This window comes from Seriola lalandi, unplaced genomic scaffold, assembly GCF_002814215.2.
Source record: "Seriola lalandi dorsalis isolate HSWRI2012SDOR001 ecotype SW California unplaced genomic scaffold, Sedor1 jcf7180002054861, whole genome shotgun sequence".
In the NCBI taxonomy this organism is placed as follows: domain Eukaryota; kingdom Metazoa; phylum Chordata; class Actinopteri; order Carangiformes; family Carangidae; genus Seriola; species Seriola lalandi.
Window position 1 is genome coordinate 205,701 of NW_019525414.1, and position 15,681 is coordinate 221,381.

Below are 15,681 nucleotides of genomic sequence, written 5' to 3' on the forward strand. Positions count from 1 at the left end.
TTAAATTGAAGCAGAGCTTTTAGTCAGTGAAATTAATTTTACTTTTATTTTCTAAAATGCGTCAGACCAATACTGTGTTCATCATAGGAGAAAAAACAATCACAACCAGCTCCTACACTGTCAGTCATGTTGTGCTGTATGTTTGAACAGCTCAGTTTGAACCTGTCAATGTTAGATTAAGATGGTGTATATACTACTACTGAAGTAATTGAGCTGCGTGAAACAAACAAACAAACAAACAAATAAACAAAACATAGATTGCATTGTTTATAATTTGGTCCAGTTGAGCTGCAGCTGCCTGTTTCACCTGCACTATTGAGGGAACATTCGAGCAGGGATTATAATCGGGGGATTAAGCGCTAGAGTGAAACTGTTATTCTCCATGCAGGCACAGGTAATCCAATCACTAGTAACCTTCCATCACAGCTCCGACAACTCATTTCCCCTCGAATCGCCGCGGGGTGATGGCAGAAAACGGCGCTATGAGGCCCCAGAGAAGCGCCAGGTGACAGAATGCCGTTTATTATAAGGGGAAGACCCCTGAGGGGTAAGTCCAATGACCCGGGATACAGGAACTTTTTAGGGGCTTAACCGTAGGGATTGGATGAGGGCTTGGTGTTTATCCTCCTATCCAGAAATGTCCCTAGCAGGAGAGAGAGTAGCCTTTAACTAGATTTCCACTCATCTGAATTGTTTCTATTGTATTAGCCATAGACTGTATCATGACGGCAGGCTGACACCGAAACATGGACAGAAATGTATGATGTATGATGTTGGCTTTAATATATAGTATGGCCACATGTCGTTTTTAGTAGTTGTTTTGACAATATTTTTTAGTCTTAAAATTGTAAGGCTTCAAAGACCATGTCCCTTCTCCAAATGCTGCTTCATTCATACAAACACTATTATTACAGTTTAAATAACTACATCCAGTTACCACAGAACGACTCCTTCAATAGCAGCTGTTTGTTGTCGTCTCCCAGGCTATATTGTTTTTCTTAGAACTCCATTCACATTAACATTCAATTTGTTTGTGTTTTCAATGTTTTTTTTAAATGTATAAATCATCATATTTGTCTGCAAACATTTGGCAAGACAAAATCATTTTTCTTGTTGGAACTGATGTTAAAATTCGCTCTTTGGAAGTTTCCTAAGGGCAGCAACAGGTGCATTTCCAGTTTGTAGGTTATATGTGATTCCAGTAGCTATGGCTACTCTAAATCTACGTGGTTGCTTCAGCTTCTGTCAATTCAACTCCACCCACACTAAGAATAATTGACAGCAGTGGATTGACTGCTACTATCAGCGCGTCCTCTCGGATCCGCCGTGAATCTGCAGGCAGGCACCCGGATGTGGCGAAAATGTTTGGCGTTCCTCTCAGGGTTTGCGCTGGAGGAACAATTTCTATTTCAGGTCAAAGGCACAGTTCAGGCTCGCGCGTCGACACCTTTGCACGGTTTTTCCAAAGATGAGTTGGATTTAAAACGGATATTTTCGATGTGGATTCGAGGATGCAAGAAGCAGATGAACAGTCTGAAGGTAAAACCGTGCGTGGAGCGCAGGAGGAGAGTTGGAGAGCGCTCCGAGAGGGGGCGAGAGCGCTTTCATGGTTTATTTTTTGCTTTTTCTATGTAATTACAGTCTGAGTCGTGTCTGCCTCTGAGGTGCTATTCCAAGTTATCTTAGTGAAGAGATTTCGTATTGTAAGCGCTTGTTGTAGGCTGCATGGATGTAATGACAGCACTTATCAAATCCGCAGGGGAATCGAGTTGCTGCTAGTTCTCCGAAAAATGGTTGGCTGTAGACTATTTAGTCTGATGTTATGGTCAACTGATCGGTTTGGAACCATGTGACAGCTTGTGGACGAGGCTCTGGATATCTGCGCCCTCCAGAATGAACGGAAACGCTAAGTCAACTTTCCAAGTGAATCCCGTTAGTTTTTATTTATTTGTTTATTTTATAACAGTTTCCACGGGTGAGAAGTGGTCCTAATAACGTGCTGCTTTAAAAAGCTGCCATAGCTCAAATTAAAGTCGGGAACAGCAGTAAGGAGTCAGTGTGACGGATGTACGACACCCAGCAGGATTGCTGGGATCATATACAGTACATGTCAGAAATATCAGACAGGCCGTGATCATCATGAAATAAGCGGCTGTACTTGTTTTGCACCTCTGGTGATGTTCTGTTGCGGAATGAGGAGGACCAGCAGTCCTGCACTAATACCTTCCTGCACTAGAGCTTTTAAATTTTTGTTAAAACATCTTTTCTATTCATCGAATCAGACTGACTTCAGGCTACATGCAAATTAAGACATTTTCATAGATAGAGTTATAAGAGTTATAAAATATATTTCTGATGAAGGATCAATGTGCTTGATTTGGTCATCTCAGTGTGAGAGACATTATTCCCTGATGCGACTATGCTGTAGAGATGCAGTGAACCAAAGTGACTGTGTCAAGGACAGTCTTTTTCACTGGAGGTTTACATTGATTTTAATGACTCTCTCTGTCCCTCTCATTCATGCAAGCTGCCTCTCTCTCTCTCTCTCTCTCTCTCTCTCTCTCTCTCTCTGTCTCCTCTGTCTCTTCCACACTCCCTTTAAATCAATTATCTTCTTCCTCTTCTCACTTTTCTACCCATATTACTTCTACATCTTTACCCCTCAAATTCTATTTCAGCCTTCATCCTCTTGTCCTGGTGGATAGTTACATTCGACTGCGGAAAGTATTAAAGCTGGTTCAGGGTGGTTCATATACTACATTTGTACGAGGGTTGTTTAATTATTCTACAAATTCAAACTTCGATTAGAAGAGCACAATAAAAAGCAGCTGGTTTCTCAAAATGCACTGACAATGTGGGGAACATAATTGCAGGTTTTTCTGTTTATACTCACATTCACAGTCTCAAAATAGTTTAACCATCATGTCTCTGTCCCCCCCACCCTCTGCCTCCAGGGGCACAGTATGCCAGCAATAGAAGGACTACTCCCTCCACTGATGCTTCGGCGCTCTGGTCAGAAAGCCACACCTGTCTGCACCAGCTCCATCCACCGGAGCCCCTGCAGGCCCCGGCCAGCACCGGCAAGCCTGTCGGCTCCTCTTATGGCCTCCTTGGGGCCAATAGCGGCGTTCAGGGCCCTGGTGGCCCTGGCTCCGGTGTCAGCCCAGTCCTTGCTTGGCATGCTGCCATTAGTGCTGCTCGCCAAGCACAGGACGATCCTGCAAAGCATGAGATGAGTTCCCGGCCCTCAGTTTGCACCACTGGACCTGCTCCTGTAGGCTCACTGGCCCAGAGGAAGAGGCAGCAGTATGCCAAGAGCAAAAAACAGGGAGGATCTACCAACAGCAGGCCACCCAGAGCACTGTTCTGCCTCACCCTCAACAACCCCATCCGCAGGGCCTGCATCAGTCTGGTGGAGTGGAAGTATCCTGTAGCCCTAACACAGGGGCACTGGTTGAATGGATGGATGGCAGTTGTTTGAGTGATGAATGAATATAGAATTTTATCAGTCATTGAAATAATGAACCATAACTTTATTGTTGGAATGGAAGTGGCCTGTAGGCTGCAATTGCCAGACTTTAATTAAATAGAAGGTGGTTTTGTGTGAAAGCTTTAATGTAATGTTAGATAATTGGTTGTGTTGATCAATGAATGATTTGAGGAGATAGACACATTAACGAGTAAATTAATAAATAATGGACCAAATGCGCTTTATTTTTTTATTATCCGAATTTAGATAACTCCCTCATAAACTGTAAACCCACTTGTTATCAAGTGAATTTAATTGCATGATTACATTAGATTATATTACTTTGACTAGTTATTTTTTAAATATTTAGTTTTTATAGATTAGTTTCTCTACCACAGTGTCAGAGACAGAGAGAAAGCAAACAAAGAGACAAAATACAGACAAAAAGTAGGGATTCACCAAAAACTGACACAATTTACATGATTGAAATACTGTAAGTACTTAATAACATCCATTTGAGATAAGTGTTTTCCTTAACAGTCTGTTTCCAGACCATTTGATATCTTTATACTGCTGTCTATTTTTGCCAACTGTGTGGCCTTAGCCATCTACATCCCCTTCCCTGGAGATGACTCCAATTCTACCAACCAAGAACTGGTGAGTGCTGCTGGAAACTATGAAACTGGGGTTTGCTGAAATATACTGTACATCCCTACCTATACCGTACTGCAGTGTCTATATCCCAGTCGTTGTAAGTTGCACATGACAGAAGGATACATTGATGGTTCAGATCAGCATGCTAGAAGAATTTCAAGAGTTTGGTTCTGGGTCAGAGGTGACACTTGTCCTGAAAATTTTATTTTCTGTTCCTGGAAAGTGTGTGTTGAGTTTTATTGAATTCCCAGAAGAACACATTGTGATGCCTTTGGTGAATCGGCATAAGGGCATTTTGTAGCTTTTCATAATCTGTAATGTAAGAGTATTAAAGGCTAGTATCTTGTGCTTTGAATAGAACATACATACATGTGAATCTCAATGGAAATATGAAGATCATCTTATTTAGTCGACATTTTAGTTTACTGGTGCTTAACAACATGTTCTCAGATGCTAGCTGAATTTGGTAGAATAAAAGAGATGCATTCATGTAAAGTTTGGGGTTTTTCTCTGCCTTAAAATCAGGACAATGTCACTTAGAACACTTTAAACTCTTCTAATGTATTAGCTTGACTAATCTTAAAGTGTTACACACACAGATAGTTTTGGATTTATTTTTCAAGTTTTGAGATAGCAAAACCATATCTATCAATTCAGTGTAGTTGAATGCTTTGTGTAAATCATTTTTTTTTACAATTTGCGTTTTTCTTTGCATGTGGTTCTGCAGATGTTGCTTGCTTTGTTGTGCAGCACTGTGGTGCTGGCTGCTAGTGCCACTATTTGTCATCATCCAGATTATACACAATAGCTAGACACAACACCTTTGCATGAGTGTGAGCGGCTGGATGTGTGAGCTGCATCGGTCGGCTTTCCTGGCAATATTTGGATGTTTGGAGGTTTCATTGTTTTGTTGACACACGCCCCCACTCTCCACACACACACACACAAAAGTCTTCTCCACACTCTGTGTGCCACAGCAGTTTGTTTAGGTGCCTATGATTCACTGCATCAAACTATAAACAAAATTATTATTATTACCATACAATACAACATAATGAATGAATTCACCTCATATCAGATTATGTAATACACTCAAATGATATTGTTGTTCAAATCTTGTTTAGACTTTAAAACCAGAGACAAAGTAATTATAGTAACTTCAAAAGTTGGCTGTGATCTCTATTAATAAGAGAATGTTAGAAAACTGTGACTACAGCATATGTATAAATGCTGACGATTACACAGACCAGATCAAATGTATCTTCAAGGAAAGCTTCTGCTTTTGCTTCTTTTGTTTGTGTTTATTTACTTCAATGAAAATCATTTCACCTCAGATTTTATTGCCAAATGAGCAGTATCATTTTTTGGTAATAGTTTTTTCCTGTGTTGCAATATCCTTTATAAAGCAGTTCCAACATTTGCAAGGGAATTGTGTACAGTGTTTGTGTGTGTGTGTGTGTGTGTGTGTGTGTGTGTGATTGCGTGCTTGTTGAGTGAGTGAGACACACAGATATGTAGCATGTTCCCCTAACAGATGGGAATTATTCATGCTGCACAATGTACAGTGTGTGTGTGTGTGTGTGTGTGAGAGAGAGAGAGAAGGAAAGCATCTGGTTTTAGAGAGCAATTTCTTATCATCTTGAACATTTTTTTTATCTGATCTTTGTTCATCTGAATGAAAAACTTTTCATTTTAGTTCAGGTTATGTATATATATTTTGATCATTTAATGTACCCTAGAAGCTCGCTCATACTTTGATGTGATTGTCCTTATTTCATTGTGGTTGTTGTTCTTGATGATATGATTTACTTTGGCTTAGAGCCACTGCTACATTTTCATTATCAATACATTTTTAGATTACCTCCTCAATTAATCCAATAATTGTAAATACCTGCACCATCACCACAATCGAAGGTGGGATGAAAAGTCCACTATCATGGCTGCTGCACACTGTGCATCTGTGTCTTGATGACATGAATTGTACAAAGTGGAGTAATGGCACATTCAGCCATTCTTTCATTAATAATTGAATAATAATATAAAATATAAAATAATAAAATATAACAACCCCCCCCACCACCACCCTCCATGGAATAGGTGCACCACTGCAAAACCTGTTGTACACTGAGAAGTGTGTGTGTGTGTTTTTTAAATCCATTCAAGTTTCTGTGGAACATGGGACATGGGGGTGTCTCTCTCAACTCAGTATTTCGACAACTGCTTCATCCTTTTTTAGAGAGTTGGTAGGTGTTGTTTAATCGGATCCTTCATAGCAAAGGATGGGAAAGAAGACCAGAAACAGACACCGGAGAGGGGCATAACCACAAAAAGAAAATGCAACTACAACAATGACATGAAAATAACAAAATGTTCACTGTGTTTGAACACTGTTATCAAGGTTGCAAATTCCAGGTTTCAATTGGATTTTCAAGCTGTGCAAATGGTATGAAAAAAGTTGTGGTAAAAAAGGCATGGTATGATTTATTAGGTATATGTCAAATCTGTTTGACCTCCTTTTGATAAAACATGCCTTTCAACCTGCACCTTTCAAGCCTTTTTGTTAAGGACCATTTCTGTCTCCAGAATTTTCATCCGATTCATACAAGAAGAACACATCAGGGGAAGAATATATCAGAAGAAGAATAAATCAGAAGAAGAACATATCAGGGGAAGAATATATCAGAAGAAGAATAAATCAGAAGAAGAACATATCAGAGGAAGATCATATCAGAAGAAGAACATATCAGGGGAAGAATATATCAGAAAAACATATCAGAAAAAGAACATATCAGAGGAAGACCATATCAGAAGAACATATCAAAGGAAGAACATTTAAGAGGAAGAACATATCAGAGGAACATATCAGAGGAAGAACATATCAGAGGAAGAACATATCAAAAGAAAAACATATCAGAAGAAGAACATATCAGAAAAAGAACATATCAGAGGCAGAACATATCAGAGGAAGAACGTTTCAGAGGAAGAACATATCAGAAAAAGAACATATCAGAGGAAGAACATATCAGAGAAAGAACATATCAAACATATCAGAAGAAGAACCTATCAGAAGAAGAACCTATCAGAGGAAGGACATATCAGAGGAAGAACATCAGAGGAAGAACATATCAGAAGAAGAACTTATCAGAGGAAGGACATATCAGAGGAAGAACATCAGAAAAAGAACATATCAGATGAAGAACCTATCAGAGGAAGGACATATCAGAGGAAGAACATCAGAGGAAGAACATCAGAGGAAGAACATATCAGAAGAAGAACTTATCAGAGGAAGGACATATCAGAGGAAGAACATCAGAGGAAGAACATATCAGAAGAAGAACATATGAGAAGAAGAAGAACATATCAGAAGAAGAACGTTTCAGAGGAAGAACATATCAGAGGAAGAACGTTTCAGAGGAAGAGCATATCAGAGGAAGAACATCAGAAAAAGAACCTATCAGAAGAAGAACTTATCAGAGGAAGGACATATCAGAGGAAGAACATCAGAGGAAGAACGTTTCAGAGGAAGAACATATCAGAAGAAGAATATAGAAGAATATATCATTTAGGCCTGCTGTGAATTCATAAGTGTTTTCAGTGAGAAAATGTCAAGGCCTGCAGTGAGTTCTCTGTGTGATTGTGTTTTATTTTATATAAGAGAGTGTTTACGAGTGTGAGAGACTGAGTGTGCAGGAGGAGAGAGAGTGTGTGTGGGTGTGTTTGTGAGAGCAGGTTGAGGGATTAAGCAGGGCAGTGGATTAGTCTTCAGTAAATGAGTGGAGGTTACAGAGAGAGAGGGGAGGAAAAGAGAGATGAATGGATGGATGGATGGAAGGAAGGGAGGATTGGTGGATGGGTGGAGGGATGTAGGGCAGGAGCTTACAAGTAGGAGGGTTAGGTTAGACTATCTATCTATCTATCTATCTATCTATCTATCTATCTATCTATCTATCTATCTATCATTTTTAAATCACAAAACACACGCACACACACAATGTATTAAAAGGGATTTTCTCCCAAATTTAATATCCATGCATCAAAAACATTTTTGTTCTTGTTTATAATTTATTGGATTACTGAAACAGTTAAACTTCCAAATATTTGTGCTGCATTTGATTATATAATAAGAATTTAACCTGAATTCTTTCATTATTGCTTTATTGATTTTTTCATTATTTCTATATTGCATTAGGCCCTGTCATAATTAAGTTCCTGCAGTTTAGCTGAGTCAGCATCAACATTTGAGGACTACCCAAGCACGTTCGTGGATGAAAGTGCTTTATTTTGTTTTCTGCACGCTGTCCGGCCATTTTGATATAGCACAAAAATATTACATGCTAGCATACATGTTAAGTCACCCCAAATACAGCATGCAAGTAAAATTTGAAATTGAGCATGAAGGTATGCATTGTTGCTGTACAGTCAGTCTTTTGTTTTGTTTGTTGCTGACCCTCACCTCACCTCTCCAATACTCCCAGGTTATTAAATCTGTATCTCTGTCTACTTAACTTTCTATCTCTTCGATGCTTTCCACTCTTGTTGCGTCTTCTTATCCTTTTCTTGTTCTTCTTCTCCCACCATCCCTCCTCTTCTTTCCTTTCTCTCCTCCACCTCCCTTTACAGTGCAGAGTGGAGAATCATTAATATCCTGTTAAGCCATTTAGTAATTTCGCAGACTTAGGACGGCCCCTTTGGCCACTAGCTGACTGACATACACTGCTGATCAGCTCATAATCCTATAAGAGTCCTATATGAATCTGCTGTATGAGAATATGGTGTCAGACGTGCAATGTGTGTGTATGCCTGACTGAGTGAGATCTGGGAAAATATGAAATGATGTGAAGTCTATATGATATGATTGAGGAATTAATTGGGTTTTTAGAATTTACTGTGCTATCTTAAAGGCATAAAAAGCCCCCAAAAAATAAAATACTGTTTACAGAAATACTGTTCAGAAATGTATTCTCGGTCTGAAAGCATAACGTCTCTGTGTAGCTCTGTCTGTTCACTAAGAAGGTGATTCCAATTTACCAGTGTCATATGTTTCAGGTTTTCATCAAATGGAATACTTTTTTAAAATAATACTTGATGCCTTGTGCATAATTTCATGTACGTTTCTCAGAATTTCAGTCTGACATTTCTAGCATTTTTGGGAGCTTTGGGATCTCAAATAAAATTGAAAATAGAGATCTGTGAGTTTGAACTGCTGGTTACTCAGCATGACTTGGTCATGTGTGACCCACCTGCAGGCTGCTGCTTGTTCAGGGATTTTTAAGTTTCTAAAAACTAATCGAGACTAACTTACAAAACAGCGCTCTCACATCTGTCGTGTGGAGTTTTTTTTTTTCTCCTAAACCCGCTTTCATAAAGTATTCCAGAACAGTGTTATAAGATTGACTAACATCCACATTCACATCACATCTGTAAGAAGGGGTGATCTGACAGTTATCAGAACCATGCATGCTTTCACTACTAAATCAAAAGAGAGATTAGTATTTAAGATGAAGTTTGTAAGATCATGCTGGTGAGAGTAAATCTGATCAGTGTGTTTGCGTCTTAAGGCCATTAGACATTTCATTGCTTAAACATTTTTCATACAACTGCAAAAACAAAATGGCATATCTGCTCTCACCAAACCAAGTTTTTAACTACATATCAAAACACTGTAAGAGACATTTTGTAACAGATTTTGTTTATTTGTAGGTGATTGAAATATATAGGATTTCATCTCCCTATTCTGTGGTCTAATAGATAAAAATTCAACATTAATATTGTGATTATCTCTGTATAATTATGGTGCCATTTATAGAAAAGTATATGCAGTAATTTCAAAAAAATGCTATGAAGCATTTTAGATCTCACTGTGATGGATTTTTTGGATTTTTGAATCACAATGTATGACATGACGAGAAGAATGTTGAGTCATTGCTCGGCTCTGTCTGACCACCTGCTGTATATCAAAACCTGGTATGAAGTGAAGGGAGCAGGTGTGATAGACAGCACTAAAAAAAGTATATTGTAAGTTCAACAGTGCATGAGACATTTTGAACTGATATCATGGATAACAATTAATAAAAGACCGGTCCAGTTTACCTGACTGGTTGTTTATGCATACTGTTCTCATCACTGGACTGGATTTTAACTGCAAGTGAGTGAGCCTTCACGTGAACAGCATGAGTCAGAGATCAAAGGGTAAATGATCTTTTGGCTAATGCAGGGCTGAGTATTGGAGATAAAACCATGGTAACAAGCCACATAATTTTCTGATCAAAATCATAGGCAGACTCTGCAGCAGGGGTTTTTCAAGATGCCGGAGACAAATCATGACATCACACAGCAGAAAATCGACTAGACTTCATCCTAATTTAATTTATTTTAAATGTAAAATTATTAAATGATTCTGAAATTCCCCACTGTAATTGTTCTGGGTTTAACCCTCTCTCAGCTCTATTTCTTTGAATGTACTTCAGAGTCTTTATGGGTTTAAGTTCCAGACTGTTTTATCTCAGTACCCTGGATAAGTGCTGTTTCTCATCATTTCATCAGACAAAAGTCTGGTCTTGGGTTTAGACTTGATTTTGCAGGAGATGGTTATGAAATATACTTTTGACAACTGTAATGATCGAATTTAGTGCAGTTTAATATTTGCTCAGGAAAAGAATCAGTACCTTCAATCTGTTCTTAAACACAGCACTTACTGTGCATGTACCTATTGTGTATCATAAGTGAAATATCTATAGTAGAATGAATATGAATTATATTTAATGATGTTAGCATCTAGTGGTTTGGACATCAGTCCATTAGAACAGACACGTTACCAGAGCAGGAATCCTTTGACAGGTAAAGCGTTGTGTAATGTAAACAGTAAATATATTACTTAATCCTTTGTGTAAACACTTAATATATTTTGTAAACACAGACACAAATTGATTCTTTTGTCTCCTCATTTCTAATCACTGTGATTCAGAAAGATTTTGAATTGGTTGTATAACAGCAATCATAAGACCTGAATGCTATGAAATGGGCAGGGTTATCCAAAACACCAGCACGGTTAGTGACTTCATTCAGTTTTATGTGAGTGTTATCGCTGGGAGTGTGTGTGTTCATGTTGTTTATCAGTCAGACAATGAAAGTACAGACAGTATGTTGCGTACATAGTCTGCATACACTTGTCTAAGTGCATATGTTGCAGTTAGGTATGGTGTGTGTTTTTTGGGTTGCACGTGTTTGTGTTTGTCTTCGTATTTGTGTGTTTGTGTGAATGTGTGCGTGTGTGTGTGCGTGTGTGATTCTGAGAACAGAATGTCAGGTTGCGTCATTCTCTCTGTCAGGGATTAAAGGTTTAGAGTTGAGGGGAAATGAGAGTCACACTAAGCAGCACACTACTCCATCAAGCACGTGAGTGTGTGTGGCCATGACTTTTTCTTTGCATGTGTGTGTTTGTATGTGTGTTGTAATGAAAGACAAAGTAGGAGACGCAGACAGACCGCGTCTCAGCACTTAGGGGTTCTTTTATGAATGTTTTGCAGTGAGGGTTGAGCAATAATACAAGATTATTGATAAGAGTGATTGAGTGGAATCGAATTATGATTATTTGATCATATGACATTATTATTTTTACATTAGGTAAATTGTAAAAAAAAAAAGAAAAAAAAGAAAAAAGAAAATTATTTATTAAAGTTTACTGGTACTAATGATCATTTTTTCAACTGATCATTTCATCTATAAAGTATTAGACTTTGTTATTAATCCTTATATTTGAGAAGCTGGACCCAACAAATGTTCTAACAACTGACTAATCAATCTGATCAATTGACTAGTCGTTTCAACACATGATGTTATATATAACAGTGGAACACAGTTAATTGTTAATTACATTGAATACCATACATTTTCTATATAACATAAAAATAATATTAATATTATGATGCTGATTTCAGACGTATTTGACACACCAATGGTATTATCTGTCATTTTAACATCTAAAAACAAGAGCGAGTGCGAGAGAGAGAAAGAGAGAGATCAATAAATTATATTTGTGATCAGAGTAGTGCAGCGTGTGACTGGTTGTTGACCTAGCAAGTTGTCAGCCTTCGGGGCAGCATTTTGATACAAACATACACGGTCACATACAGTATAAACTCATCCTCACACAAACATTCTGCACTTCCAGCTGTCATTTTGTTATAATGTGTGTCTTCAGTCTGTTTGAATGTTTGAAACTGTAATGTCTCCATTTTTATATGTGAGCATGGATATACTGTACATGTGTGTAGGTGGGTGTAAGGATGGCAGAGGTGTCTTTATGTGAGTGTGCAGTATGTGAGACCTTCTCATTAGCAGCCAAGACATGGATTTTTGTTTTGTCTGTGTGTCTGTGTGTGTTTAAGCTGAGATGGACAGACAGTGGTACATTAAGACACTAAGGTAGAATTTATTAAAAGATTGTTTTAGTTAATAGTGAGGACAGACATGTAGCGCCTTTTAATTATAATACTCATCAATCAAACTAACAATCAAACTCTAACCCTGTCACAAAGTTATTGAAATAAATAAATCTCCAGCATATGTTTTATTTTTCTCTGTCAATGTTTTACTATTCAAACACAAGTATTATGTTCCTGTCAATTGTCAGTGGTTAAGGGATGGACACATATACAGATTATTTGGCCAAGTGTTGTAATGATTGGGGTCAGAAGGTGGTGACAGTCATACAGAGTGTGGTAGGTTTTTATTCCTCCACGCTGGCGACATTCACAGTTGGAGACATATTGTTGTCAGGTTGTCCGTCTGTCCATCTACCTGTCCGTCCCATTCTCATGGACACGATATCTCAGTAACACCTTAACTTCTTCAAATTTGGCACAAACATTCACTAGGCCTCAAGGATGAACTTATTTTGGTGGTCAAAGGTCAAGACACACAGACAATTATACACACAGCAATTATGACAAAACTTCAAACAAATGGTTCATATTTTATATGACTCTGGATAAAGAGGGATGTAACCTGAAACTAGTCTGAGTGGCGGAGGCAGACAACCACCAGGTGATTCAAGTTTCCTTTATTGCATAGCGGACATTATAGAGAGAGGGGGGTGGGGGGTATAACATGCAACAAAGGTCCCCATCTGGAATCAAACCCAAGACATTCACCTGATAATATATGTCCAATTTCAAAGTTCACTGTCAGTGCAGGAAACAGTGTGGGGGAATAATTATGATTTTAGCACAGGAGGATGTCAGGTGACATTGTTATAGAGCAACAATTTTAAATTTTCTTTGCAATCAAAAGCAGGATTCTTAATAAATAAATCAAATCTCTATCCGTCATATTATTAGGAAGTATAATGAGTAATGAAAAGTGCTGGATCTAACGTAAAAAGTCCATTCCAATCAAATTACCTCCATGTTTGAGTTCAGGTTTCCTACTAATGCTGTTGCCACCATTAGTCTATATTGGTGCGCTGTCAAATTGGTTCCCCCACTTTACTGCAGTACCATGACAGGTTCAAATCATTTATAGGGAAGGAAAACACAGATCCTGATTGGTCGATATGACAATGTACTATTGTGTATGGTGAGAATGACAATGACTGACATTCCCATCTGCTTATTTTATCCACAAACAGGCTCAGAAGTTAATTCCTGTGAAATAGAACACATAGACAAGAGTCTGAGTGATGGATCATAATGGTTAATAAACTTTTTAATCAAGTCTTCACATTGTTCATTGTCCAGATGTCCACCAAATGGAACTTGGTGTTCCACAACTTGTACCCGTGAAGTGAAAAGAACAACAGGCTATGTTTTCTACTCTGATCAGATAACAAGTGATTATGCTGCCCACACACTGGCCTTCGACAGAAATAGAACAAGTCCTTTTTTTTTGTTCATAGTTACAATAAAAGTACAAAATAATTTAAATCAAACGGATTCTGGAGGATATGAATTGCTATTAAGAGTCAGTTTTTTATCATTTTACTGTTTTTCATTATTACTTTATTGCTGTTATTTGATTATATTTGAATAAATCTATCTGTCTGAGACTTTTGATCAGTGTTGCACAGCTCACCTCTTGATTTGCCAAGTTGGCAGAAACCAGCAGCATTAAGTGAGTGATGGCAGGATGAATGGAGAGATACAGTAAAGGGATCGAGCGTTGGACAATGTGATGAGGACCATGGTTAACGTTCTTGAAGCTTCATTTACCCTGTTGGTCTACACGCTGTTTAAGTTCACTTACTGTCCTCGTGTCAGGTTTGTGTGTTCTGACATGAAGATAACTGAAAAAAAACAAAAAAAACAAAGATGATTATTTTGATAAAAGATGGATTATCTAAGTTATTAATTAAGTACAAATACCAAACATTTTCTCATTACAGTTTCTGAAAATTTATTTGTTTTTGCACAATTTTAAATACGAAAAAAATGACAAAGAAAACAAATAGCATACAGTGCAGGGAGAGACAAAACACACAATGGGCTTATTTAAAGCCCCCACCTAAGTAACGTTGAAATATCACAAAATTATGAAAATACAAAATGAACATAATGTGAAAATATGAAATGGAAATAATGTAGCTACACAAAAATGATGAGAAACTAAAAAAAAAAAATCTATTTTATATATAATTAAATTAATAGAAATAATAACAATAATATCAAAATAAGAGCAGAAAATTGAGAATGTACATGTCAATATGAGCAAAACAAATAAAACAATAATACATGACCAGTAATACATGGGAAAATAACAGCAGTTAAATGGTCTTTTAGGCATCTTTTGTAACATTTTATAGAGGAATAGTTATTTGCCAAATGGAAATAATTAATTCAACTAGAAAATTCCAGCGAAATTTTGAGTGCCACGGGGGCTACTGCCGAGATGAGTACATGATTTATTTCCAGTGTTCAAAAGTCACCCTGATCATATTCTGGTTTTGAGAAATGTCTTGATATAAAAGACTCTGATATAAAACAATGTCACATCCCTCCATCATGTATTATGTGGGAAATATCTCATATTCTGTGTTGTTTTTTTTAATAAAACAAGAGGCGACATGTCTTCAAACTGGCACTTAAAGGGTTAAAATCCTGAAAACTAATAAACATTTGGTAGGTTTGAGCAGAACTGAAATGGTTTAAGAGATTTATGCAAAAAAAGCAGAAAAAAATATTGATATATGATGATTTTATAGCATTTTCTTTGTGTGTCCTTTTTTGGACGCGAGGAACCCCAGAGGGTACAAAATGTGTTACCGGTGTATAATAGACCTGTAACAGTAACTGACATTAGATTTTAAAAATATGTCAAAAAAGACACTTTCTTGCAGAAATCCATACCTGCAGCTGTAACACAGTCAAAATGATCAGCAAATCAAAAAAGAAAAGTGAAGAAAATGTCCAAAAAAGGACAGAGGGACCCCTGAGGGTTAATAAATCCCATGAACCGCTATTTAAATGACCAGTATTATGTTTTTTTCTGTGCTAAATTTAACATTACTGGGGAGGAGAGCAACGCGACTAGAAGTGACAGCGAGAGAGGGCTAGTAGCTTCTC

At 37.7% G+C, this 15,681-nt stretch overlaps 1 protein-coding gene across 13 annotated transcripts in view; it reads left to right on the forward strand.

Moving 5' to 3' along the window:
• The window catches only part of cacna1db (calcium channel, voltage-dependent, L type, alpha 1D subunit, b), a 162,119-nt gene that overhangs the window by 3,635 nt on the left and 142,803 nt on the right, over positions 1 to 15,681 (forward strand). For 11 of the 13 annotated variants that reach the window (XM_087179642.1, XM_087179647.1, XM_087179641.1 and 8 more), the window contains exons 1-3: positions 1,332 to 1,539; positions 2,955 to 3,423; positions 4,021 to 4,126. In XM_087179642.1, the coding sequence (XP_087035768.1) occupies positions 1,512 to 1,539; positions 2,955 to 3,423; positions 4,021 to 4,126 (603 nt within the window). In that variant the 5' untranslated portion in view covers positions 1,332 to 1,511. Of the gene's footprint in view, positions 1 to 1,331; positions 1,540 to 2,954; positions 3,424 to 4,020; positions 4,127 to 15,681 lie in introns of those variants that run through there. The other 2 variants (XM_087179652.1, XM_087179651.1) reach the window with 2 other exon arrangements.